At 50.9% G+C, this 27,076-nt stretch overlaps 7 protein-coding genes across 7 annotated transcripts; 4 read left to right on the forward strand and 3 right to left on the reverse strand.

The window, feature by feature from the left end:
* Window positions 1–1,072: 1,072 nt before the first annotated feature.
* On the reverse strand, window positions 1,073–3,727 carry CABS01_06094 (copper amine oxidase; the record flags this gene model as incomplete). The annotated part of the gene is made up of 5 exons (XM_060539461.1): window positions 1,073–1,306; window positions 1,364–1,414; window positions 1,471–2,405; window positions 2,458–3,317; window positions 3,378–3,727. 5 exons carry the CDS (start codon window positions 3,725–3,727, stop codon window positions 1,073–1,075), a joined length of 2,430 nt encoding a protein of 809 aa, XP_060404856.1.
* A 3,938-nt stretch (window positions 3,728–7,665) lies between these two features.
* CABS01_06095 (uncharacterized protein) lies at window positions 7,666–7,875 on the reverse strand (the record flags this gene model as incomplete). The annotated part of the gene is made up of 1 exon (XM_060539462.1): window positions 7,666–7,875. One exon carries the CDS (start codon window positions 7,873–7,875, stop codon window positions 7,666–7,668), a length of 210 nt encoding a protein of 69 aa, XP_060404857.1.
* Window positions 7,876–8,443: 568 nt separating this feature from the next.
* CABS01_06096 (alcohol dehydrogenase) lies at window positions 8,444–9,792 on the forward strand (the record flags this gene model as incomplete). Its single annotated transcript, XM_060539463.1, has 2 exons — window positions 8,444–8,556; window positions 8,697–9,792. 2 exons carry the CDS (start codon window positions 8,444–8,446, stop codon window positions 9,790–9,792), a joined length of 1,209 nt encoding a protein of 402 aa, XP_060404858.1.
* Window positions 9,793–9,966: 174 nt separating this feature from the next.
* Window positions 9,967–10,269, forward strand: CABS01_06097 (uncharacterized protein; the record flags this gene model as incomplete). The annotated part of the gene is made up of 1 exon (XM_060539464.1): window positions 9,967–10,269. One exon carries the CDS (start codon window positions 9,967–9,969, stop codon window positions 10,267–10,269), a length of 303 nt encoding a protein of 100 aa, XP_060404859.1.
* A 3,044-nt stretch (window positions 10,270–13,313) lies between these two features.
* On the forward strand, window positions 13,314–15,599 carry CABS01_06098 (uncharacterized protein; the record flags this gene model as incomplete). The annotated part of the gene is made up of 2 exons (XM_060539465.1): window positions 13,314–14,461; window positions 14,519–15,599. The coding sequence occupies 2 exons, from the start codon at window positions 13,314–13,316 to the stop codon at window positions 15,597–15,599; spliced, it is 2,229 nt and encodes a 742-aa protein (XP_060404860.1).
* A 603-nt stretch (window positions 15,600–16,202) lies between these two features.
* CABS01_06099 (sugar transporter) lies at window positions 16,203–18,114 on the forward strand (the record flags this gene model as incomplete). The annotated part of the gene is made up of 7 exons (XM_060539466.1): window positions 16,203–16,437; window positions 16,518–16,661; window positions 16,712–16,818; window positions 16,883–17,017; window positions 17,083–17,456; window positions 17,512–17,633; window positions 17,699–18,114. The coding sequence occupies 7 exons, from the start codon at window positions 16,203–16,205 to the stop codon at window positions 18,112–18,114; spliced, it is 1,533 nt and encodes a 510-aa protein (XP_060404861.1).
* An 809-nt stretch (window positions 18,115–18,923) lies between these two features.
* On the reverse strand, window positions 18,924–20,690 carry CABS01_06100 (fungal specific transcription factor; the record flags this gene model as incomplete). Its single annotated transcript, XM_060539467.1, has 3 exons — window positions 18,924–19,861; window positions 19,916–20,547; window positions 20,659–20,690. 3 exons carry the CDS (start codon window positions 20,688–20,690, stop codon window positions 18,924–18,926), a joined length of 1,602 nt encoding a protein of 533 aa, XP_060404862.1.
* Window positions 20,691–27,076: the final 6,386 nt, after the last annotated feature.

The following is a 27,076-nucleotide window of genomic DNA, read 5'->3' on the forward strand; positions in this document are numbered from 1 at the left end:
GGGATGACTGCGGTGACTTGGCTGAGTCAATGGCCAACAACCGAGAATTCCTCGCGGAGCCCCCTCCGGACGATCAGCGCTGATCAATCATTGATCAGAGGCCAGTCGGGCATCTTTCTTGGGCCGCAAATCCCCACCTGGTTGCTGGGTTCGACGGGTGCCCTTGTCGAGTCTTGGAAATGCTGCCGTTTCCGAGGCGCTTCTCATTCGGCTTTTTTTTCTTGTTCAAAGTGGTGATACCAGATGGTTCGATCGGTGCCAGGATGAAAAGACAAGGATGGTGAGATGATGCGCAGATGTGAGCATGGGAGGGGGCCCAGAGGTCGGGAGGTGGTACGTACCGCACCACGCGGGAAAATTAGCCCCCGATGTGCCGCTGCTATTTCGGGTAAAATCTTCACCGCGTCAAAGACCTATCGGAACCCCATTGGACCAGCGCACGAGAGTCGTACCTGACGGCGTCTCTCCTCTCACCACTCAAAATCCTTCCCGCGCTTTTTTTTTCTTTTTTGGACGAGATTCTCAATCTTGAGCCAACCGCCTTCTCAGATCTGATCGTTGGGGTTGAACAAAATGCCATGTAACCCCAAAACTTTCTCCAAATAGTCGTCAGCAATGAGCGTCCACTACACATTAGCTCAGTAAGCCGCGATGCTACGCCTTAATGCTTGTGCCGCCCCCTTGCCTTTACTGCTGACATGATCATTCAATTTGAGGGTTCAATTCTTGAAGAACCAACGTAGCCTGGTGTTGCAGAACGTAAGCCAACACAAGGCTATGATAGCCTTCTCGAAGGATTTAGGCTTTTCGGTCCTTGATTCCTTTTAGACCTCCGCCGTGTGATGGCTTCACTCCTATTCGACCATGCCCGAAGCCTTGCTGAAGATATCCCAAAAGACTCTTTCGTTTCTAGTCCGCGTAAACTGCAAGATGACATGTCAGGTAGTCTGTACTATTTCTGTATTTCAACTGCCACTGTAGCCTACCCCTCCTATCTATCCCTCTTTGTCATTATATCGTGACTAATCATTCAACGTCATTAATATTACCCAAGTCGGCTGAATGCCAACATCTAGATGCTATCCGTGTCATAGTAGGGGTCATCCGGCAAGTAGGGGAACTTGCGAACAACCACATCGCCTTTGTAAGTCCACAGATCAGCCTGCGTAGGCTCGTAGTCGAGCGCACATGTGTCCGTCTCAGCGTTGAAGGTGAGGACGTCTGTCGTGGTGCCGTTGGAGTAATTGATGCGGACCATGTTGACCGTCTCCACGTTCGGGCCAATGTCGAAGTAGTTTGCAGGCATCTGTAACAGGGTGAATATGCGCTCATAATCTCACTTGCTGAAGTTGGCTGGACTTACGAATTGAATTCCGGAGTGAGCCGTAGTGAAGACGGTAGTGGGAAGGTCACCCTGTTAATTGAGTCAGTGCCCGTCTGATGTGGGCGGCTAAAGACATGATGACTCACAGTATGAGGGACGTGATGCATGCCCAGGTTGAGCCACATCACGAGGTCAGTCTGGTTGAGGCTCTCGCCGTCAAAGAACGCATCAAAGTTGATCGGCGGGTTCTCAGTGTCTTGATTGTTGTATGGGTGACTGCTGCGGGGCTCCGTGTCCTTGCGCTTCGACACCATGATGTCGTTAACTGCCCACTTAGCGGAGTTCTTGAGAATATTCGAGTCCTTGACAGTCAGATGCGCGGCGCCGGTGTACGGCAGGATGCGATAGGCGCGGTACTCGCCGTGCTTGTTTTTGACGTCCTGGTTAAGCACAAAGAGTTGGTCCTGGTTGTTGTAGCTCCAATCAAAGCGGCCCTGGTCCTCGTTCTCGATGAACTCGCGCTCCACCTTCATGGTGTTGAACGCCTTGCCCTTGGACCAGGGGTAGACTTGCGTCGTGGGGACCTGGTGCATGCGCTGGACCGTGTTTTCGGTGCCAAAGATGTCAAAGTCAGCCTTGAAGTTGACCACGTGGTCGTGCATGCTGCCAGACAGCTGATCGTGGATTTTGAAGCCGTAGCCGTCGTTCTTGGCGTAGAATGCGGCTTGGATGTAGCCGGAGGCACGGACTTCTACCGCGACGCTGCCGTCGAGGAAAAAGCTGTAGCTGAACATGTAGTCATAATTGCCAACCGTTGAGACGGAACGAATGGTGAAGTAGACATTCTTGGTGGCTGTGACGTAGTCCTGAGACGAGTGACGAGCCATGGGGTAGTCGGCGTCGAACTCAAACAAGCAGATGCTGTTCAGGTGCGTGTGCGTTGACTCGGAAACGTAGAAAGATGAGTTGAGATAGGTGGCATATGAGGGACAGTCGTATCCCTTCAGCAGTTCAAACGCAAACGGGCCAAAACCGTAGTAAGTATCAAGGTATGCCACATGAGACTGGGTGGGATCGCTTCCTGAGGGTTTGTTAGAAGACCATCTAGCACGGGTTTTCAGTATGGAACTTACCGGCATAGTGAGCCAAAGCTTCCTGGAGACCAAGTTCGTACAAGATCCTCTGACCCTTGTAGCGAATGTCATAGAGAGCCATGCCGGTATCTCTGTTGAAGCCGACATAGAATGACCAGCCCATCCACTCAACATACTTCCTCTCAGCGTCGACAGAGTATCTGGCACCTTGGGGAGCAACCGCAGTTGGAGGAGCCATGGTGTCCATAGGAAGAACCTGGCCTTGTTGATCTGTAGCCGACCAGTCTCCAGCAAAGTTGCCGCCGAGCTTCTCAATGTTGCCGCCCCAGTACGCAGTGCGGAACTCCTCTGTGGTCTCGTAGAAGACGCCGTTGTAGTACCACCCCTCCAGAATCCACTTGGAAGGGTCGCGGCCGGTAACGTCAGACATGAAGAACAGCCCCATAGGCATCATCGAGCCGACGTCGAAGATGGAGTCGGGAATACTCCAGAAAGTGTCCCAGCGCTGGATGCGGCCGTCATCCTGGTAGTAGGGATCAATACCCCAGATCTCCAAGGTGTCGTTCTCGAGTCCAAGAGCAGTGGCGTTCCAGAGGTCTTTGGTGATGTCGGCGATGCTCTTGCTGACATCGTAGAGCCATTCTTGCATAGCGTCGTCGTCGGCATCCAAGTTTCGCACGCGACCGCTAGTCTTACGCGTGTAAGGGTAGTCCAGTCGCTCCCACTTGGTGGTGCCATTGGTGACTGGCAATGGGCCGACTAGAATGTCTTGATACTCAGGCTCCTCAGTGGCGCGGAAGTCAAGTAAGACGTGGGCATATCGGGCTGGAGCAGGGCCGCTGCCGTCGATGTATGCCAGAGCGTCCGACTTATTTGGCTGCATGAGCTCGACCAAGACACTATGTGTTTTCGTCAGAATGGAGACCGATTTGAAGTGAGTTAGTTATAAATCAACTTACATTGTGTTATCCCAGGAGGTAGCATTGTCACTCAGGGTGAGGTTCAACTCTTCCTGTGCGAAGAGCCATTCGGTTACACCAGCAGCTTCAGGGCCTGTCAGACCACTCCAAATGTTGTCTTTCGGGGCGTCAATGTCCATCGGATCGTGAACCACGCAGTCAGCTGGCTCGCTGCCATTGCTGAACTGACGTTTGTTCATAGACTGGCTCAGGGCTTTCCTGCCATGCCCTTTAGCCCTCTGTTGAGCCCATGATGTTTTGGGCAGCCCATCAACTTGAGGGATCAAATCTGAGCCAAGGAGAAGCAGTGCTCCCAGGCCAAAGGCTCGAGTTACTGAAGCAAAGCCCATGTTATCCTAGATCTTGAGGGACTCTTTGGGACTCAGGAAGGCGTAGAGATCTTTCGCAGATCCATTGTAACGACAATGGCGGATCTCAGCAGGTTTTATGGAAAGCTGAAAGATAGCTCAAGATCTTGTGGAACCTTAGGTTTTTGGTGATGTTGCACCTGAGTAACTTGACTTAGCCATCCTCAACCTAGTATTACCCCGACACCGGTGATAGCGTTGTATTGATGAGCAATCTCCAAGTTGTCCATTAGAACATTAACTGACATCAACATTGTGATAATCTGCAGCACGCAAGCTAAACCGGTCTCGGTATGTGAATGCGCCACTAAATATGCGAAAGGAAGTTAGGAGCGAGGCAACCTCGTTCGAACAGCTCGGTCCCAGAGGATTGGAAGGCTCTAGAGGGGTTCGCCTTCTCGAGACAGGGTAGCTGCTGCGTACCTATCGTTGCCGCGATGGCTTCTGGGCGGTATTGAAAGTGACCTATCACGCCGTGATTGACCTGCATAAGCGAGCGCCGAGAGATAATCAATCGAGAGCTGCAGAACGTGGCGCCCATGTCGTGACGGTTTGCGAACGAGCTAGGGCAAGGGCCCGATGATATCGCGGGCCGCGGCCTACGGATAAGACTGTATGCCGTTCATCCCGTGGGGCTGTATGTAACACAAAGGCGTGATATTATTTGCTTTCTCCCGTCTTTGGTGTCTTGGCGATTGCTTCAACGTTCGGATGGCGGATCGATGTAGGTCGGTGTGTTCGGTTGACTCGGGCCAACGGCGTCGGGCCCGTAGCTATGGAGCTGGGGTAGAGCTCTCGATAACGCCAGTCCAAGTTTGTCAGTCGAATCCGAGATTGTACTGATAGGACAATAATTGTGGACTGGATATCATATCGATAATCGAAGTTGCCATCATGGCGGTAGTGTTATTGAATGGAGGTTTCTTATCTCGAAGTCCAGTTATGCGGAGTCAAGGGCAAGGGGTTCCTAGCTCTAAGGGAGGTTCAGGGATGCATTCGAGGTGGGGCTGACCCGACGTCTGTGAGTATCGTGCGGGGGAGTTAAGAATCTCAAATTTCGACCTCGCCGAATTTACACTCAAGACTTGTTACCGGGTGTTGGATCGCATTGCCTTATCAAGGCTTTGGGCGGCCTCGAAAAGTCGTTCTTCAACACTTGTGTAGGGAAGGATAGAAAATCGTCGAGAGGAGCCTTCAGCAGTCATATTCCACTGGTGTTGCGAGCTTATCTCTCGTGGCAGTGTCGGGATCACCTCCGGCAGGCAAGGCAGGATACTTTTCCCGAATTGAGGATGAACGCTCCAGTCGCGATGAGGTGCAGATCGACTAAACAGATGGTTGGAGTGAAGCCCTGTCTATCGATAAGCTTAGCTTTGCATTCATCAAGGAAGTCTGAGCGAACACAAAGTTACCAACAAACCGTTGAAGACGACAAACTTCCGTGCGAAGAGACCAGGGTCCTCCGTAGAGCGGCCCCCACTTCCCACTTCCCGCACTGGGATGTTGGCAGATGGATCACTGATAAGCCTGCATGGTCAATAGTCCGATAGTAAATCAGAAGAGCCAGTCTTCTGCAACTTGTGACAAACAAGCTCCGACTACCATAACGGAGCATCTGAAGCGCGATCCCCCATGCTGCCGCTCTACATTCAGCGGTCTGACGTATGTAGGCGTGGGGAGAGCCTGATGATTGAGCAACACAGAACTGGGGAAGTCGTGCTGACCACATTTGCGCTACCGCCAGAATCGGCAGTTTGATAGATCATTTCCGGGGCCTTTGCCATCTTCAAATTCGTGCGTGAGCTCCGACTTCGGTGTCACTGGGTTGTGGAGGGGAGACTGAGTGACATGCTAGTAACGGATATTCTGGCGATTGTAGGTTCACGAGGGTGATAATGGAATGACCATAGCCAAATTCAGGTTCGACCGTCGTGATAAGGAGTCAGGATTCCAGTCGATGCCCCCATAAGCATTGAAGATTTCCGACATAACAAGGGCTTTGCCGATATCAAGTGATTACAACTGGATGTGCCCATCTCAACTTCATTCACCTTGAACGCTGCATGATCCAAAATCTGGAGATCGGCTACCGCCGGTGTCGTGTAGGTACTTATAGTATCTATGACTGCTATGGCAGTAATTCGGTGTTTTGTGGCGTATCAAAACTTCGGGTACACTGCATTTCGAATCAAGCTATATGCCACTCGAATCCTGACACTCTTTGTTTCCTTTCTCGCCCACGATGCTGAGTAGTCGCTGCTTTGATCTGAGCATTTCCTGGGTCGCTCCTGCTTAGGGTGAGCCGACAAAGAATGGTAGGTCCTTTGCTGCCATTTTGTCCGCTGCGATTGGCCAGGACGGAGCAATCCCACAATACCTAACACCTACCAAAAACAACCTCCATTGAAGTCCATGATGAGATCCTGAGTCAGACAAGCATTCCTTAGTACCAAGATCTGACGGGCTTATCCATAGAGAGCTCAGCTACGCTGAAAGCCCATCTTTTTATCTGCCAGTCTAGCGAACATTCTAACATAAAGACTACCTCGATGCACGATGCTACGGGTTGCTGAGCTAACAGATGCCAAGTTTGCTGCAACAAGCGGCGGACTTCTCTGCGACGCCGAGACAATGCACAATGATGAGTTCGCCAAGGTCAAACCAGTCGAATCCGCCTTGTATGCATCCAAGTGCCACAGGGTTCAGCTGGCGACCAACATACCACGCCAGTGTTGCCCACAGCCCGGCGCCTTTCAGCCGTAGGCAAATACGCAGAGAATCTAGGCCTTAGTGATTTCCAAAGCTAGGAGGAGAAGTCCAGATGTTTCTTCATAAGCCCTAGTCAATGATATCGGCTTTATTGGACAACAGTTCTCGTGGGTCATGACGATGGTGGCAGTTAAAGACTTTGGCTGTCAGCCCCCGGCCTCCGCCTTGGGAATACGGGTTGAGAATTGTTGGTGACGGCTAGGCATTTGACACTTGATTACGACCCCAAGTGACACGAATAGCTTCATGGAACCTTTGCCTTCAATTAACAGAGCATCTCAGGACCACCGACGTCCACGCCTGCCCTGACATATGACCGGGATGCGAGGTATCACACGAGAATGAACGTAGTCTAAAGCTGGTCATGAAAGCTCTCTAGGTCATCCGATCGTCTCGTTCAGTAGTTATAAGCTTTGCTGCTGGCTGGAAAGCTCGTTACCTTGCTGCCTTTGGTATGCGTGGTGGTGTGTAGATCCAAACTTTTGCTTCCCTCTCGATCGCCCACTCCCAGAATGGCGAGAAATCCACCTTTATCTTTTGAATTGCTTCATTCTTTCAACAAATAGACCTTGGCATCTCGTGGGTATCTTTGTCGTCAACTATCAATCCACCAGCTCCCCATGGTACATTCTTGGGCCCAAACATCATCTACTCTGCGATACCCCACATTCATTGCCCAGTTAGATAGTTCCCAAGGTCATCTCGTCGCATCGTAACACAGGTTGGCGATCAATTCAGTTTCATCAATTCCGACTTCGCCTGGCGTTGAGTTGACTTACTCAGCGTTTGGCTTGTGGATTTGAGCCACTACATCCCCAGATTGAATTTATGGCGTTGAGTTGAAGACGCTGAATCTCGAGGGAATATTCAATGGTCTGGCAAAACTTTCAAGTTGATCGGTGAAGCGCGGGGTGTGCTGTAGTGTGTAGTGGGGTCCATTGGGCGTGACGACAGTTGAGACGCCAGTACCGACAGTTTCAACCAGTGATCATCGTTAAGGGCATCCAAGTAAATTGAAGCAATCAAAGCGAGGTGGAAATTGAATTGATAGAATTGATGCACGTGACTGTAACTTCCACAAAATTGACGGTATTGAGTTGATTGAGGACCTGATCGCCACCCTACATCGTGACTATCGTACATTACCGCTTTTACCATCGATGGTAGAGTCCACAAGCTCTCACAGTGCCATACTCAGTAAATTTATCCAACAAAGGCCGAACTCGCTCAGCGTAGGAATGGCAAGAAACAAACTGTAGTAATAAAGCGTAGGAGATCAAAACTAGATCGAGCCATTCTCCACGCGGAAAGTAGGTACGGGCGGAGGAAAGGCTGCTGGTCCCTAAATCCACTAGTCCCATTGTGACTTGATCAGCCAGAGAGTCGTAAACAACGCTTCAGCCGCTGCCAAGGGTCTCATATCTGCCATTGGTCATCGAGAGTTTGATGGGAAACAAGTCGAGAGATACTACGCATCCGTGAGCTTTCGGATGATGCCTTGAGTCAAGTAGAGAGAGCAATAAAGGGTCAATAAGTGTCGTTTCGATGAAAACACGGATGCCCAACAGTGTGTTCAAGTTACGTTTTTCAGACACTCCTTCCACTTGTGCCCTGTCGCAACCAATAAAAACGCCAGCCAAATACAGGTACGAACGACATTACGTCTTAGCCTCAAGCTAAGGTCTGCGTGGATGCCTGGCGCACCTCAGCCCAATTAACCTTTTTGTCGATCCATTTACAGAAATCAGTACCTACAAGCCGATCCTGTTTCGGTACCGAATCGGTGCCGAACACGTTGAGAAGTATTGATACAATAATCAAGCAGCTTAGACGGCTGGTATAAGTTCAGGAGGCATGACCTGCTATTTCTTTTGAACTGAAACTGCAGGCTTTCGACCAAAGACACGCTCGCGCATCAAATTACTCAGAATGAGTGTCATATCTAACGATGAGGTCTTTCGACCGGCGTTCCCAGCTATCCCCGCCATGGAACGCCCCCCAATAAGTATTTTCACAATCCGTTGCAAGATCGTAGAAGAACAGTATAACTAAACAGATAATCTCTAGTGGTCTCTTACGGCTTACCATTCGAGAGAGCTAGCGTAAAGCACATAACCGGCACTTTCGGTTGCCGACATATCTATATCTTGGCGTCCAAAGGGTTAGCTTCCCATTCGGACAGTCTCGAAAAGCTGGAAGCTTCTCTTCAGGATCATCATGCAGGGACATGGATGGGAATGCCAGCACACACGCCATACGATGCCTTGATCCCAATCTTACAAGATATCAGGAAGACGGCAGCCGATTGTATCGTCACCCTCGGTGGTGGCAGCTTAGCAGATGGGGCCAAAATGCTTACCTATGCCTTAGCTAATGGCATTGAAAGCGTGGAGGATCTCGTTCGCCTCGAAGCCTCTTATTTGAAACCCGACCTTGGAGCCATTGCTCGAGGTGAGGGTGCCTCTTTGGGGAACGCGCCGACGATCCCACTGGTCTTCATACCAACGACGTTGTCAGGCGCAGAATACTCCAAGTTTGCCGGCTGCACAAATCCTGCGAACCATATGAAAGTCCAATTTACTCACCCTGGTATGTTTGCCAAACTTGTCATTCTAGACCCAGAGCTGTGCCGTTCGACGCCTGACTGGGTCTGGCGCAGCACTGGAGTCAGGGCCATCGACCACTGCGTTGAGAACATATGCTCCTCCCGTCCAAAACCCGAGTCGGATGAGGCATGCTTGGAGGGGCTTGGTCTATTGACAAAGTCGCTGCTTCGACATGTCAAGGAGCCGAATGACATGGCCGCACGGCTTGATGGTCAACTGGGCTGCAACAAAGCGATGACGGGTCTGGCGGTGCATGTACCATGTGGCGCTTCACATGGTATCGGCCATAACCTTGGGCCACTGGGTGTTGGTCACGGCCAGACGTCCTGTATTCTTCTTCCATCGGTCATGAAGTACAACGCATCGGTCAATTCGCAGCGCCAAACAATCATAGTGGATAAGCTGTGGTCGGAGCCCGAAGTCGCTCAAGTATTGAACAAGCACGGGCTGGCTCAGGGCGAAGTCGACGCAGGCGATATGCTCCGGGCCATCTTTGACGAGCTCAATATGCCTAAGAGTCTCGAGTCGGTAGGAGTGAGCAGGAAACAGTGGGAGATCTTGGCGCGCAACAGTCTCGCTGATGGGTTCTGCCATGCCAATGCAATTCCACTTCTTCATGCCCAGCAGGTCAAGGATATCCTCGAGATGTGCTCGGACCCAGCGGCGCAATGAGATGAAGGGCACCAGAGCCTGGTTAACCATCGGCCCGGAAACTCAGCTAAAGCCTCAAGAGACGGGCTAGGTCTCCTACAGATACAAAATCGAAGAATCTCATTCTTCCAACAAGTAAGACCTATGCAGAACACGTGTCGTATTGAATACAAAACGACCCATTTCGAACTTACCATGCCAATTACCACCGTTAACCCTTCTTCTCCAAACGCCTATGGGCCTTCAGAGACTGCCCTTCTTCTCCTCGATTGGTACTCTCTCTTTGTCGAGAGTCGCGCTGGTTCAGGCGCTGGCGCTGCCCTAGACATCGCAATCCAATTCCGCAAATGGGCCAAGCTGCAAGGCATCGCCGTCATGCACTGCCTCATCGACACCCATGGCACACCCACGGCACACCCTTCCCGCCTGCAAAGGCGTAGAGAGCTTTCAAGACCTCTTGGAAATTCTCAAGGCTTCGAAATGTCCCGAGCCTTTTGAATTGTGCGATGACGCAGACTCTGAGCTCGCGTTCTACACTATTCTCGGGCACTTCTCGGCACTCAAATCTCCTAGCTTACTGGAACATCTGAGAGATAAGGAGATCAAGTCTCTTGTGATCACGAGACTAAGGAGTTCGGGTTGCGGACTGAGAATGACGGCCGCAGCGACGGATGCCGAATTTGCAACAACGGTGATTGACGATGCGTGCGCCGACGCTGACGAGGAATTATAGTCAAATTTATACACAAGCTCTAACTCCAAAATTGATAAACAATTGAAAAAAGATATAATAATGTATTCATATTACATATCTTAGTAGTTATAAGTTTATAAAGGTAATAGCGGAATAACTATAGCTGATTTCAAGTTTAATTACTATGATGAGGAGTCAGTATTCCAGTCGATGCCTTCACATTTAAGACTTCCTGCACATTAAGGGGCTTTATCGGTATTAGTCCAGTACCTTCATTGCTGCTTAGTCCAAAATCTGGAAATCGGCAACAACCGATATCGTATACACGTACCATGTGCATGATTGCCTTAGTCACGATGCATCCGCAGAACAACTCAGCGTTTTTTAGGAGCGTGTCGAAACTCTCGGTACACTGCATTTTGATTTTCCAAAGATGTATGTTCTCTTTAACATCTCTTCATCTAGGAGCAAAGCAGTCCTTATATCTTCAAAGTTCACCCTGCCAAGTTGTGATGGGTGATGACCAATCTACATCTGGCAACTGAGGTGCGTTTCAGCGGGCGGTTGAGATTATCACATGGGTAGATTGGGCCAACAGGTGGCTTGAGAAAAAGAACAGCGGGCGTTTCGCTCCCAAGACCAGAGTTGTGTGCACGCAAATGTTCAAAGAGAAAGTTTCCCCGGTATTCTCAACACTGGCTGAAGGTGCAGATTTGTGCAGTACATTCCTGATAAGCCTTGAATACCTTCGAGGGCTTGATTCTTAGCGTCAAAACGAAGTTGCCTGAAGTTGTTCCGGATGCTTGGGTGCTTGTGGAGAGTGAACCCATCTTGAGCCCTTGATATTTCAGGTAGCTTAAATGAACGTAGCCCACACCGAGCTATCGTGTGATGTTCTTGATGTATTTGTTGACGCCCGAAGAAAACTTACTCTTTTGGTTTTGACGACCTTCTGAAGAACGCAGTCAAGATAGTTCTTTGCCTTCTTGAGAGTGACTCCCATACCAGACCAAATAGAAACACCATGGTCATTGTCAACCAAGGTAGCCATACGATGTCAGTCCACCTCAGGAGAAGGAGGCAAGTCAGGCAGCAAGCAAAAAGGTGATGTGAATCTCCGATACAGAAGTTGATATCACAAGGCGCGAAATATACAAAAAGATATGCGTCAATCGCTGACGGGAATTGAGCCCGACGTGGCTGGTGGGAGTTAGTTATTTGTCGGTATCGTGTACGATGGTTTGAATATGCTTACGGGTCGAACCCACAACCTTGAGATTAAGAGTCTCACGCTCTACCGATTGAGCTAGCCGGGCAGACAAGTCTGAATTTGGCTGGTTGATGGAAAGACTGAGGATGGTAGAGATTAAATTTCGAATGTGAAAAATTGGTGGTATTGGTGGGATGGGGACGACAAAATTTGCATGCCCCGAAGCAAGCTCCACCCGGAGGCTTCGGGTCGGCTCCGACCCAGACCCAGTCCGCTTCCGGCACGGAGCCTTGGCAACTCAGTCAACTCGAAGAATGAGAGAAAAAGCGAAATCACTATCACTTGTAGGTGATCTGGAACTTGGTCTCATGTGCAACCACCTTCCCTAGTTACCAGACCAGCTGGCACCACTTGATTTGACCCTTGAGCACAACATATTCAAACTCTCTCTCGAGTCTCTAGACCCGGCCTCAGTAGAACCGGGTCGACGTGTAGAATTTGTGATCTGAAGAAGTAGCGAGGTAGTAATAGAATCTCTCAATTTTCAATCAGTTGCTCCTTCCCGCCTGGTGGCCTGCCAGAGTGCCGGTCAGTGTGATAACTCACGAGTCTTGATACTATTCGTTCCTACTTTGATCTCAACTCAAGTTTCTACCAGGACGAATATTTGTTTCTAGCTTGAGTCTTCATTCTGTGGTATCATGGGGGAAAAGACTGTCCAAAGGAGATCGTAGAGTGAGATCTATCGCAGTAGTTAGGCTCGAGATTTAAACCAGATAATGGGTCTTCCGATTTTGAGATGAGGTCGATGCAAGGATGCTCCATCCTGTGTTAGTTTTTCGAGGCGACGCCACGACCAGCTTGGCTTTGTTGTTTTCTGCTACAAACTTTTCTGAGGAGATGTCATTATCAGAGAGCAAATGCAGGCAATGAGTTATACCCGCACTCGGTCAATGTTAGCCTTTCCACGACTCAAACGCGAGCGAATGACTCGGAGAATGCTGACCATGGTCCTTCCATGCCACCTGCCCACCAACTTGAAATCGAACACAGCGTGGGAAAACACGTTGCATGTAGTAACAGAGTGTTCAATGTTGTAAACCTACCTGACTACAGAGGACAATCGCACGGCATTCTTAGACATTACCATCTCTCACACCAGTGCTTAGAATAACTGCCCAATTGCGTCGAGCAACTCTTCCGCAATCCTTCAATGCAATGATGTGCTCTGCCCCTTCGGGCCCCCTCGCGCCCTCGGATTCGCTGAATCCCATGCGTTGTGGGCTGTGTTGCGTTCAAACAGGCTTAGAGCGACCCCGCATGCTGAGCACGTCAGTGTATTTCGGTGGGAAAACTGGGGTTTCCGGGGCATATTATCCTCGGTCTCTTCCGGGTTCCGCATCCCGGTCCGCCGTTGAGTCTCGACAACGAAGTTTTGATGCAAGAGCCCCGCGGCGGTTGAGTTTCTCTTCAAACCTACGCCCTGTCAAACGGAGGAGACCGAGACACCATGCCGAGCCCCAGTCCGGTCGCCGAACCTGAGCGGGCACCGATATCTAGACCCCGGTGCTTGACATGTAAGCGCCGAAAGGTAATTGAAGCATCCGCATTGTGGCCCTCCCGTTCCCGCCTCTGCACATGATGGGCAAGCATACTGACAATGGTCAGGTCAAATGCACTGGGGGTCCTGAACCATGTGAGAACTGTCGTCGACTAAGACTTGACTGTACATTCAACTACTCGGAAATCTACCTGTCACCAGAAGTCCCGAATCCACAAGGGCTTTCAGCCCCGACAGACGCGCTGACGGAAGCCGGGACCAAACGGCGGCGCATCGCGGCCGCATGTACGGAGTGCCGTGTTCAAAAGGCGAAGTGCTCCGGTCATCGCCCGCAATGCTTCCATTGCAATCGGAGGAACCTATCATGTGTATATCCATCATCGGCATCAAGGCGTAAGAGCAGACATGTCAGCGGACAACAGCAACAGTCTGCTTCTCCAGAATCAAGCAGCACTCTCAGCCAGAGCGCCTCCTATGAGGCAGAGTCTTCACTGAACCAACGGTACGGCGTCGGTAGGGTATCTCTGAATACTGCCCTAGACCACGCTCTCCTCAGTACAGACGTGATCCGTCAGCATCTCGAGGCGTACTTTGACCACGTCTATCCAATAGGCCATGATTTCTTTCACCGGCCATCCGTAATGGAAGAATTTTATGCCGGAAAGCTACCGCCCATTCTTTGCACATCGATATGCGCGACTGCAGCAATGTTCGTCTCCCGCTCGCGCGAGTCGCGAGTCCTATCCGTCCAGTGGGCTAAAGAAGTAGACGCCTACATTTTCGGCAACCTCAATGTCTTCAAGGTGCTCAACATCCAGCTTCTAATCCTCTCCATGTTTCAAAACTTCGCCTACAGGCAGTTCGGCAAGATGTGGCTGCTCATCAGCATGGCCGCGAGGTTAGCAGTCTCATTCCAACTCAACGACGAGAGACCAGCCGCTGAGAATGATACCACCGCCGCGCTCATCAAGCGTGAGTGTGAGCGGCGACTGGTGTGGCATGTGTGGAGTATGGATAAGATGCTCTCGGCGGGTCTGGATGAGTTCACCTCGTTGCCAGATCGGTGGATGAGGACTTCGTTACCGAACTCGGAGCATGCTTTCTGTCATGGGCTGATGAAGCCAACGGGCAGGCTAAGTGACGGTGTGGAGGCACTTGCATCTCATGAAGCTGGGCCTAATGCCTACTTGATCATGCTATTGCCGCTTCGCTGTGAGATACTGCGGTAGGCATTTGGAAACCTTCCTTTCTTCAATGGCAAAGTTTTTACTGACGCCCACAGGTTAACAAAGAGAATCGTCATGGATAGTCACTCAGACCACTCTCCAGCAGCGGTCTCCAAAGCAGTCACAACCATGAAAGACCTACGTGACCGTTTACGATTCTTCCTCAAAAATACACCAAAACACCTACAACTGAGTGAGCTCAACATGTTCTCCCATTCAACCACATCAGAGTTCTCATCTTACCTCACTCTCAACTCGTGGTACCTCCAGTGCGCCTGCGACCTCTTCCGCGTCGCACTCCCAGCTGCGTACAGAGAGAGCGCATCGCCGAAATTCCTCGCGAGCGCCCCGCCAGACTTTGTCTCGGAGTGGCGCGCACTTGCGGTATCCCACGCTCTACGTCAAGCGAGACTGTGGGAGCATCTCCAAAACCTTCGAGCCAAGGGTGCCCTGCAGTCAAAGCAGACGCGTATCCCCCTCCGTCTGGGGTACGGTAGCATGGTCCATCAGTGTACCAAAACTCTCCTCACGGCGCGACGGTGCAAGCTGTATGATTGCCTTATCGACCCGATCACCGGCGAGACGGCGGAGCTCAATGACGAGGCAGTGGAGGCTCTGTGCCAGAGCAACATCACCTTGCTGGACGACATGGCCAAGATCGTGCCCATCATCGCGGTACTACAGCAAGACGTCGAAAAGATGGTCGAAGCCGATAAAAACAGAAGACAAAACGACGCAGAGGCACAGGAGCTCGCGCCAGTTAGCAGCGAAGTCCAGCGGAACAACTTGCTGAGCAGATATCATCCGTTGTCTCAGAGCTTCGACAACAACGCCAAGACTGCGGACGAAGTCGCGCTACAGCACTCCGACCCTCCTCAAACGCCTTCGATCCTCCAGACTTCAGAAACGACGGACATGCCGATGACGGACTCTGTCGATATCTACCCGGCCTCTCTAGCCAGTGCGGCTGGTCTCAATGACATTGGCTCCAGTCTGGATGGGCCGCTTACATGGTCCGGTTTTGCAGAAAACCAGCTGGCACCAGATTACTTTGTAGCCCCTTCGCAGTTCGATATGAGTGGTGAGCTGAGTTGGTTTTTGTCGGGATACATGGATCCGGATCCCGCCAACGTCTGAGAAAGCGCAGGCATGAAAATAGCAACCTAAGTTGTAATTTGAAGACAATTGTACTTTTCGGACTAGACCTATATAGTAGATGCTATGAGACATATCCAACGACGGAGAAATGCAGCCGGAACAGTAACACTTTCCCGGAACTCAGAAGTTAAGACCTACTTACTGAGCTAGCCTCAAGCTGGCCAGCCCAAGCACGCAAGACGGGGCCAAGATGATGTATAGAAGAACGAGTGGGTCTCCACCGCATATCGCCGGATCTCGCTCGCACCACCTCGCGGAACATCTGACCCCTACCAACACCGCATCCGCCGAGATCCGCTGTCACGAACCACCTGCAAGCAGTTTGCAACTCGCTTTCTCCGGACTTTCTATGCTTCCAAAGTCTCCACCACGAAGCACTAATCACGAATCCCACGTCCCTGGCTTCGGTTTACTATTAGCGTCGTGACATGGCGACATACCACAGATGCTTGTTAGTGCAGCAAAGGCTCGAAAATATAACCGCCATATAACTCAACTCCCTCCCACCCCGACTTCGAAACTACGATGAACGACGTCGAATCCCTGGATCAATTCGAGCTCATTCGATAATCATCATCTATCATGGGCATCCAATCGGTGACACAGCACTTCAACAAGAGGCTCTTTGCCTCCGTGTTCCTCATTGCCGTGTCGCAGTTCAACTATGGCTTCGACAATCAGGCCTTCACCTCGACACAGGCCATGGACGCCTTTGAAAGGCAGTTTGGCGAGTACGACGACGCGACAAGGCAGTGGAAGATTCCGACATACTTCTTGTCGTTGCTGAATAGTCTGAATTACATTGGCTTTGCTGCCGGTACGTTGATACCCTGGAGACTTACAGCTCGGGTGCTCGAGGGCAAGTGGATGATGATGGCCACTAACATGGTATCTCAGGCCTTGTGATTGGAAGTCTGACTAGTGCACGCTTCGGTCGTCGCACGACTATGATCGTTATGAGCGTATACGCCCTGATTAGTGCCACGGTCGTGGTCACATCCACGACGAAGGAACAAATTCTTGTAGGCAGAATCCTGAACTGTATGAGGAAACGTAACCCTAGCTGCGGACCACTCATTGACAGGTTACAGATGTCTACGTTGGATTCGAACTGGCTGTGGTTCCCGTATATCAGTCAGAAATCGTCCCCGCTCCAGTTCGAGGAATGGTCGTTGGAACATACCAACTCTCCATTGGCGTACGCACACCTCCATGACACGACCCCCTATTCCGTTTAGCAGTTGCTGATCCCCAGAGTATAGCTTGGTGGCCTTGTCATCAACTCCATCTGCCGAGGAACATCGAGCTTCCAAGACAGTCGAGCCTATAGAATCCCCTTCGGCCTCTTCTACGTTATCCCATCAATTGTACTAGCTTTAATCTGGTTCATTCCAGAGGTAGACTTACCCGAAGCTTCCCATCCTTCATCTTGGCTATCTTAACCTCCTAACTCCTTCATTAGTCTCCCCGCTGGCTCCTCCTCCGAGACCGCGTCGAAGAAGCCAGAAAAGCCCACCACCTCCTCCGCGAAGGAACCATGTCCGAGAACGACATCTCCAACGAGTTCGCAAAGATCCAACAATCCCTCCTTGATGAACCCGAGCAAGGCCGTACAAAGGAGCTCTTCCAGGGCGTGAACCGCAAACGCACCGCCATCGCCGTCGGCATGTCCTTCTTCCAGCAGGCAACGGGCCAGGCGTTCGCATCGCAGTACGGTGCCGTCTGGGTAAAGTCGCTTGGCACTTTAAACCCGTTCGATGTCACGCTGGGGTCGTCGGCGCTGACGACGGGGTTGATTATTACGTGTTTGTTCTTGACGGATCGGGTTGGGCGACGGTAGGAGAGCTTACTCTTCACTGATGCTTGATGTGATACTAACATTCTTTGCAAGCAAAATTCTACTTGTTGGTGCTGCGGTTCAGACAGTTGCACTATACACGATGGCCGGCCTCGGCGTACCAAGGCCTGTACCCAACGCCAATAAGTCAGGCATGGTCGGCATGCTCCTTCTATGTAAGAATGATTCAAATCCAAAACCGACGATGAGTACATTCACAGTCTACTAACCCTCCCCACAGTCGGCGCCGGCTTCGGTCTAGGATGGGGTCCCCTAACCTACGTAGTGGTAACCGAAGTCCCAGCACTCCGCCTCCGCGACCGTTCTCAGCGCGTCTCCTCTCTCGTCAACATCTTCATGAACTTCCTCGTTAACTTCACCCTGCCCTATCTCCTCAACGCACCCTACGCCGCGCTACAGAGCAAAGTCGGCTTCATCTTTGGCAGCATCGCCGTCTGCTCGGCGTTGTTTGTCTTTTTCTGTGTACCAGAGTGTAAGGGGAGGAGTCTGGAGGAGATTGATCGCATGTTTCACGACGGCGTGCCGGTGAGGCACTTTGGAGATTATCCGAGATCCGAGGTACAGATCAACGCGGCCAAGGTCGTTGATGAGGAGGATGCTGGTGATAGGCAGCATGCACCAGAGGAAGTCAAGTGAAAGGATAGCAGTAAAAAGTTGAGAATGAGGGTGGATTGAGATGCCCACCGGTAGCCCTCGACTCGGCAACTCGAGTTGGTATCCGTGTCGAGGGCGTGCCAAGTACTGCTCGCATGGAAGTAGACATTTTCGGGATCAAATCATACATCTTTGCAGCTAACCCAAAGTTTCTCGGCCCTCGGCGATCTGTTTACCATTGTAGAACTGTAGAAATGTTCGATCCCACGTGCACACCCCATTGTGTACCCCACGGCATGTTCTTCCGAGAAAACATCAAAGTCTGATAGCGTGTTATTCACCCTTTGGATGACACAAATCATCCCACATTACTTTCCGTTAAACCTTGCATATTGGATCATCACAAGACCCTGCCCACCTCCTTTTGGACCGCTTGACTCGTCGTTTAATCAATCTTGTGATTGGGTATCTTTCGATTGATTAGGATCGAGGCACAATTCGGGCCCTCCCGCCCCCTTAACCATACATCTGGCTAGACTGGGCTATTGTTGTTGGCACCAGGAAGGGCCGGATTGGCTTCGGTTCAGACGGTTTCTGTACCCGCTCTCTGCGAGATCGATGTCTCTGACGATGTAACTTCGGCTCGTACCCCAGCCGAGCACGCATAACTAATCAGTGTCTTTCATCGTCAACATGCTGGTAGGTTGTTACAACGCATTGCCGCTCAACCACTGCGACGTGGGGGTGGACTTCCTGAATCTGTTGCTGCATTTGCTTCGTTTCGACATGCTCTCGGATGCCCAGCCGATAAGGACGTGCTTTGAAGCTTATGCGTCCGAGCCCTTGCACTGCTATGCCCAGTTCTCGGGACTGATGCCGATGTTACCCACACTCCAGCGATCTAAGTCCATGTGGCCATCCTCGTCACGCTCCTTCTCGTCTATTGGTCGCGCAAACTCAGTCAAAAACCGTAACATCCACCGATCCATGCGATAGCTGGTGTTCATACTCTTGCGACATAGCTCATGGAACGTCTTGAGCCGTGCGAAGCACACCTCCAGTGCTGGCCAGTACGCCCGCAAAGCGACGAGGGTATTGAAATGACGCTCTAGCGTAGCACGGGCATTTGCAATCTCAGCTTCGTCTGTCTCGAACAGCAGAGTGTGGATAAAGATTGAAGATGTGATGACAATGATGTGTCCGAGCATGTTGAATTTGGCGTCACAGCCAGGTGTTGTGTTTGCGAGATCGATGATACGTGACATGGAGATAGCGTTCTCCTTGCATTTGCGCGCGAACATCTGTGCTGTTGGTGAAGTAGGGAAGCGCTGAACTTCATCTAGGTACTGGTAGTACAGTAGTTGACTGTAGTGATAGTGGCCAGTGTGCACGGCAATGAAGATCCGCCCAAGGCCTTGAGAGGCGAAGGCATGGAGGTTACTTGGGGTATCGCGAAGATTATGGGGTAGGGCCACCTCCCAAGCTTCCAGCTCTTGCGACAGTTGAGACACAGTCTCGTCGATATTGGTCACGTCAACGTCAGATGTGAGACTCTTGATGGCGTCATTGACCCTCATCAGAATGCTGTTCAGCTTGATCATTTGTGCGATCAGTGAGTCTTCACGATTTGGTGAGAGAATGAAGTCAAAGTGGTTGTTGTTTGCCCGGGTCATGTTGAGAAAAGTTGACTCGTTCATGGGCAACGGGACATCCATTCGACGGTCCATGAGGCGTGGTAGATTGACACCAGTGGATGACCACACGTCGATCATACAAAGAGACCAATACACTTCAAACGGTCAGTATCAATACCGTGGCATGCTTCATAAGGCGGATTTTCTACCTCTGATGTGGATCTCTCTCTGGAGCGGATCTGGGGTTGGCAGGTTGGGTAGATCGAGATAGTTGGCTATCCTGCAAGCCGCCGAATAGAAGATGGTTTCTGCTCCAGCTTCGCCCTCTACGATGGAGTACGCGCCCAGCAACACGCATGCTTGTGCCGTGGTAAGTGAAACGTCGCGCAAGTTGAGTAGTAGATTTCCCTCATTGGCAAAAAGCTCGCCTCGCGACATAGGTGAGATCCCGTTGAATATGGAATTCGACGAAAATCGCGCTGACAATGCCATCATTCCGTAGACAAGTACCAGAGGGGCGGTTCCCTCGTGTAGATCCAGCATAAAGCTGGGCCTGTGGAAGAGGGAGTGAAGCTGATCGTGGATGTACTTGAAGTACAACTCCACAAGCTCGAAGCAGAGCGCCTTGTCTGCAACAGCAGCTGAAGGAGTGATGCCTGGCGGGCTGGAAAGGATGATCTCGGTGACTGTCGGCGTCTTTGGTGTTGTGATGGATATGGGGCTGATGGGAGCCGCCTTGGGCTGAATTATGGTACCAGCCCTCGAGCAGGCAATGTTCTGGGCCGCACAGTAAGTGCACTGCCCGCCACCGATAGGAACCTCGCATTTCCTCCGCCGTGCGCTGTTATGCTGTCAGTAGTGATGCCACTGATGCGCCTCGAAGTCGATGAACGAAGGGGTCAGGGGAGACGCCGGCCAGGGTCAAAGGGCAGAGATTCGCAGACTGACTTACCGACACGCCGAGCACGCTGTTGAATATCTCATGGCTGGATCTGAGGTGTCGGCTCTCCGTCTGTAGAACCCGAACTCTACGTGGACCGCAGTCGATATTTGATGTCCAGTGCCCTGTCGCGAGCTCTATCGTCCGATGGTGTCGTTCTCTCGCCTGATCTGACAGGAAGCTGCGCAAAAAGGAACGTCGACGTTCGGCATGAGGCGATCAAATCAAAAAACGGCAAGTCACCTGCCACCTGCTTCCTTCCAAGCGTCTCCTTCCCCCGAGCCACAGCTGCAGCGACTGGGCCGGGAAGGCCCCACCTTCCCCGCTTTCCCACAATGATTTCCCAGACCCTCAGTGGTTCGGCTAGGATTATAGCCCCGCATATATGGGGCTTCTCCGCATCACAAACGTCCGTCTGGGCCTTCCTAATCCCAAGACTAACCCAGTTGAGCTAGCCTGGTAGTGGACCGTTCGTGGGATTGCGGAGCGACGAGCCGATGGTTTTCTGGCCACCTCTTGGAGGTCTCCTGGTTTCGTTCTTGCTCTTCAATTTCCCCATTCTCCTGAACCTGAAAGGGGAACAATTCGGTTCAATGTGACTCTCTCCATGCCTCCAATACCGCACCTGCATAACTCTCCGGCTCGAGGACCCGTGGTTCGTTGGTTGATGTTGATGGAAACGGTCTCAGTGAGTGCAACACTTCCAAACTTGGTCGTGTTTCTCGTCCAATCAACCCCGCTCGCAACCTTAGTCCACAGCGGCATAGTCGAAATGAGGGGGCCTTTTTCAAAGCCTGCCTTCATCTCGGTAGTAGGGTGTTTGCTCCGAGCCCTGAAATTATCCTGGTTATTCTGGTTGTCCGAAATGTCCGCCGATCGTTCCTGCCTGCCAACACTTTATCGGGAGTTTGTGTGCAGTAGCCAGCTGAATCTCGACGCGAAGAGGATCCATTTTTGGCGGAGTGTTTCGATGTCTCGCCTTATTTGGGGTAAAGACACTGGATGGGAAGTCTCCGTCGTTTCCGAAGGGCCGATTTCCTTCTGAGTCTTCCCCAGACGGGAGCTCCCGCAACCTACTTGCCACGCGAAGAAGCCCCTGGGAAGCCGTCGTGTTTGCCTGACTCCTTTGAAAGCGACGGATGTCTGGAAGCATCCTCCGGCCGATAACCCTATCACTAAATGTGTCCTGTTCCTTTGCATATAGCCACGCGCTCGATCTGCGTTTCTCTGGGTAGACGTTCCATGTGAAAGCGCTCATGGTTCCAAGTCTGGTGGCCCCGTGCCACTGCCTCTCACAACGCAATTCCAAACTCTGTCGGTGAAAGAATATTGGTGGATAAAAGGATTGAGGCCTGAAATCGTTCCTATGCCATCCCGTCGTCCGTTTCCCGAATCGTGTATTGATAAACAAGGTTGGTCGGATAGACCGCTGATTTCGGAGCTGACCTGACTACTGCACACATCAGTCAACCAATCTTCAAGATACCAACAGATAGTTCAACTAACCTGGCGAAAGGAATTTGCCTCAATCTTCATCTTACTCCTCTGTTCAATAATTTCCCAACTGTTCCTAAAGCCAAGAACATTAGGTTGTGCTCATGGATGATTTTCAACTTCATGCTGAAGGGAATTATTCAACCAAACTACACCATCGCCGGCACTTATCAATGTTGACCTGCATTCGTTTGTTTCCTTCCTTGATACCTCGTCGTAAACGACTGACGGACTTTCTGCACGTACGAATATTCTCGGGCCTCAGAACTCTCCCCGTTCTTGAGCATAGTTCTTTGCTTCTTTGTTTCGTTCCACACTCTGTCATAGAATGGTACCAAAACTCAGCCAGTCTCTTTTTGGTTCAGTTCCCCTGCCACACACATGATTGTCGCAAGCCTCTTGGTGAACATGTGTACTGCGGCCGCCGTTTGAACTCCAAAATCTGCATCGATAGCTCAAATTTCAGCCGACAACAGCGATCAAGTCATGTGTCGCCGATTTGAAACGAAAAGTTTTGACCGAATATGGGTCCTCGAAGCGAGTTTTGGTCTTTTATTTATTGTTTGCAGGTCGAAAGTTGTTATTTTCGGATGGTGCTGCGTGCAGAACCCTTAGTGAAGAGACCTTTGAGTTCCAGCGGGACCTCATGTCGATTCGCAAAGCTGGATGCTATTCACAAAGAAGCTCTCTGACAAATGCATGAGCAGAAAATCCTATTTCCATCATCCAAGGGAAGAAAAATGGTTCCAGGAGCAGTGTTATGTAACCCATTTTCAATTCCGAATTCCGCCAGGAACGAGTGGGCAAGAAACAATGTCCGCCAGTCCCGTCAAAGCAAACCCGCTAGTGGCGGGAAACCGCTGCGCGGGACAGCGTGGAGAATGCGGGGAGATCTACGGGATGTGGCACGGCTCTTTCCATTTGATCGCTACGTCCATTCACGCAGGGGTCAAGACATGACTTCGTGTCAGCACACGCACATAGATGGAAATGAGAGATATGTCTGGCTTTTTTTCTTCGCTGGAGATCAATGAATTGTATCTGCATAGTTCTAGAAGGCTTAAAAAGCAGGCCTAGCCGCCCATTGGTTACCAATCTCTTGCTCACTGAAGTTTGCAGGCGATGGCTACGGTAAGTGAGAAAATAATCAAGGTGTCGTTCATTGAAACTCCAACCCGTAGCATTCAAACTAAAGTCGTTTTTAGCTAAGACAATTACTGTTCAATCAATATCGGTTCCTGTTCAACTCCCGTAAGAACACCACGATTTGGAAGTCTTGTCTAGTCCTCGAGCAAGATACATGAGTGGGAATGACTCAATAACAGCTCTGACATACCCTTGTCTGCTGTATATGGTTACCTGACATTAAGGTTTTAAGTATTATGCCCTAAAAGCATCGTTTCTGTCTTATAGATGTTCATTCCTATGAATCCAAACGAGACGCCGTCGAAGCAAAGACAGGCGTCCAACTGAGGCAATCGTTGCTAAAAATTAGCAACGAAAGCGGGCAACGCTACCTGTACTACGGGCTAAGAGCAAGACACCTTCCGTTCAAGTGTCAACCCAAACCCTCTTTTTTGTGATAGGACCAGTCACAGCAATCTTCTTGCGAAGATGTGTTGCAGAGCAATGTCAACGCGCATGCCAACCCTTGCACCTCACCGTCTCATTACCTAAGTAGGCAATTACGCATAGTCCCTCATCACGACATCGGGAACTCCATTAAGCTTCCCGGTATCCACCTGTCATCCCCGGGCCAAGTGAGATCGCGACGAACTTCAAATCTCGATTAAGTTCCGGGGTTGGGTGAATGCCCGACTCTCACGGTGACTTGCTCTTGTAACATCTAATATCTCTTCAACGAGAATTTCAGTCAATTTGACGCCATACGTCGTAGGTTTGGAGAAGTGCCGATGAGTTGAGATCGGGCAACGCCCAGGCCCTAACAAGGGTAAAGCGGTGCCAACCATGAGCCGCGGCTCTGTTTGGCAATGAGATAATGGCGGCTGTCGTATGGCTCTCTACATTACCAGGTCTTATTTAGCGGCGGTTAAAAGGTGACGTATTAAGAAATGGCACGCGCCTCCATGGTTCAGAGAGTATGGCTTTCAAAGGCGCCGGTAAGTATCCGTATAAGCTATGCTTCAAGGCCTAGGAATGCTAGGGATTGTACACAACATTGGCCACTCTGCGGAATAAAGCATAGTACTCAAGTTAGAATGCGTTCGAACTGCGTTCGCCTACATCCAAAGCATCTTTAACCAGTCCTTTTAGTGTCTAATCATGTCTTGGATAGAGAGCTTCGCCATAAGGGACGAAATCCGCCTGTGGCCTTGAAATTGACAGAATTGCGTGCAGGTTCTTGGCGTCCGATTTCTGCCATTACTTGTCCGCTTCAAGGTAATCGTTCGAGGCAATCCGGGGGTGGGGGAGAACACATATCCATTGCGTTGCTTTCCACTTCCAAACCTTAGCCGGTGCTGAATGAAGTACGCTGAGATTATAGGGGTTTTACAATGCCACCAATCGTACTCGTTGGAGTGGCCGTACCCTACATGCATAGTCATCATGTCCGTGTAAAGATAGTCGGCTATCTATTCTTAATTCATCTGCCGTAGCGGAGGAGAGTGAATACCGTAAGCGGGCGCTATCTTTGGCGCCCGCCTACGCAGGACCTAAAGACATACTTCTGAAGGTCCGTGCCGAGATGAGGGGTGAGCGGGCGACGGCGGAGAAACCCATAACCACGCGTACGCCGCCTGGAATACTCCGAGCCGAGATGGTGGCCAAGTCGCTTTCCGGGGACGGATGGTTGGTGCATCCGGTGCCATGGGGAACAGATTGTAGGTAGAACACCGGAAGTCTCCACCAACCAGATGGCTCCCTGAGAGAAAGGTCGGAAAGTTACGAAGTGCATTGTGTGGCTGGCCCTTCGAAGATTCCGTTGGGCATGGGGCGTGGTGTACATCATGAGAATCGCCTTACTATCTGAAAGGGGAGAAAAAATGCGCAGTGCTGCACATGGCAATCCACGGTTTCGGGTCTGCAGCAAGAGACGAACACGGGCAAAGTTCAAACTTTGGGCGTTGGGGGGCCAACTTGCAAGTGGTTGTTATTGTTGTCGCACAACTCGCCATCGGCAGTATAGGTAGATGTTCTGCTCAATAGTGTGCCATCCTATGTTTTGGGGCCGTCGAAGAGTAAAGGGTTTCGAAAGTCTGACTCGCCGTAGGGCTTAAACAGCGAGAATTACTCCGGGCTGGTCTGCTTAAGTAAGAAAACTCTATGCCCTGCGTGTGTACTAAGTTCAGACACCGCTCGACATTGATCTTCTGTACGGCTTCTAGAATGACTAGACGCGAATTAAACGAGCAATTTACACAATGTGTGTGCTTGCCTGACTCTCATGTGTACAGTCTAGATTCCATACGCTTCCTACTTCATCTCAAATAATCTACCACGATAGTAAAACATCGTTCATGATTCAATGGGATACATCGATGGGGCTCAAGATATCAGCCCACAGACCATGACGATCAACATATCTGTGCAGCCATAATAAGGTAGTCCAAACAAGGCAAGTGTCGAGAGCAGAAGCTCTTCCCATCACGCCCAACTACGGCCCGTGGGCAATTAGCATTGCATCCAAACAACAGCCCGCACGGAAGCTTCGTGGACTTCAAGTGTTGCTCTTTTTTCTCGTGAAGTTGTGTGAATGTTCAAGCTACCGTAGCGTGTGTGAGGTGTTTTGATCGGTTCCCAGAGTCGGTGTTGATTACTTTACACACATAATCGATGCGTCGTTGACGCTTTCACGATAAGTGCAAGCCGTGACGCTTGACTGATTCCTGCATAAGTGTCAACCACTCCTTTCTCTGCCGTAGCGGCAACCGTTCGCATGCAGTGCCGCGACCTAAGTGTATGAGATCTCCCTCCACGATGGTGCTACTGGGAATTGATTGGCTCACTATGAAAGAGAGACGAGATCTGGGTTTGCCACCATCATTTCGGATGACTTGCCTGATGAATTTTCACTTTTGAGCAACTGTTGCCAAGTGATTGGCAATGTGAAGATGGGCAACCTTTGTATACGCTTGCTCGAGCTTCGTCCAATGCAGCCCGACGGGAGGGGACCCGATCACATTTGAGGCCATCTAAGGCTGGCGGCTGAGGTACGGACGACTTCGAACGTAGACCCGATTAGGAAATATTGAGGACCACTTAAAGTTCCGTCGTACCGGGTTTCCTGCAGACTCCGGCCGGCAGCAGCAATCGGCTCGGTATCGGCTCGCATTGGCCCACTTGCGCACTCACACTGAGAGATATTTGGGTTCTGTGAGACTCTCTGAGTTCAGACGTCGTCGTAGGCAAGTGTTTGCAACAGTTCCCGCGCGGAAACGAAGACTAAAGAGTTGAATTGTAGTTGTGTGAAGCAGGATCTTTATGTGTGAGTGCCGAACAATCATCTGCCACGTATTCTGCCCGTCATTTCCAGTAACATACCTGCATGCAGGCCAACTCTCCCAACTTTATCGGGGACAGCTCGGACCATCTTGGCAAAAGCACATCGAGCATTCTCTGCCCCGCCAGTGCCGTGAAACAATGCAGAGAAGCTATGGGCAGAAGATTCCCGAGCAAGTCACAGTCTACCACTGCTAGGCGACTTTTTGTGGATAAAACTTCCGCGCGGAAGGTTCATGGTATTCGCGACATCGAGCAGTTTGGATCCCCGGCGACAAACTAGCATAACTCTGCCTGCCGGCATCAGCTACCACATACCCCCCCACAAACTTAATCGCATCCATCATCTCTAGCAGGAAGAACTATGTGTACAATCCTCTCAGTGTTCTCCTTGTCACAAGTGTCGGCGAACCAAGACCTCGGTACCATGCAAATCGGCAACCGCAAAAGTCCCTCTGGCCCTCATCGACATCTA

Source organism: Colletotrichum abscissum (genome assembly GCF_030869225.1).
Source record: "Colletotrichum abscissum strain IMI 504890 chromosome Unknown Scaffold_12.1, whole genome shotgun sequence".
Taxonomy (NCBI): Eukaryota; Fungi; Ascomycota; class Sordariomycetes; order Glomerellales; family Glomerellaceae; genus Colletotrichum; species Colletotrichum abscissum.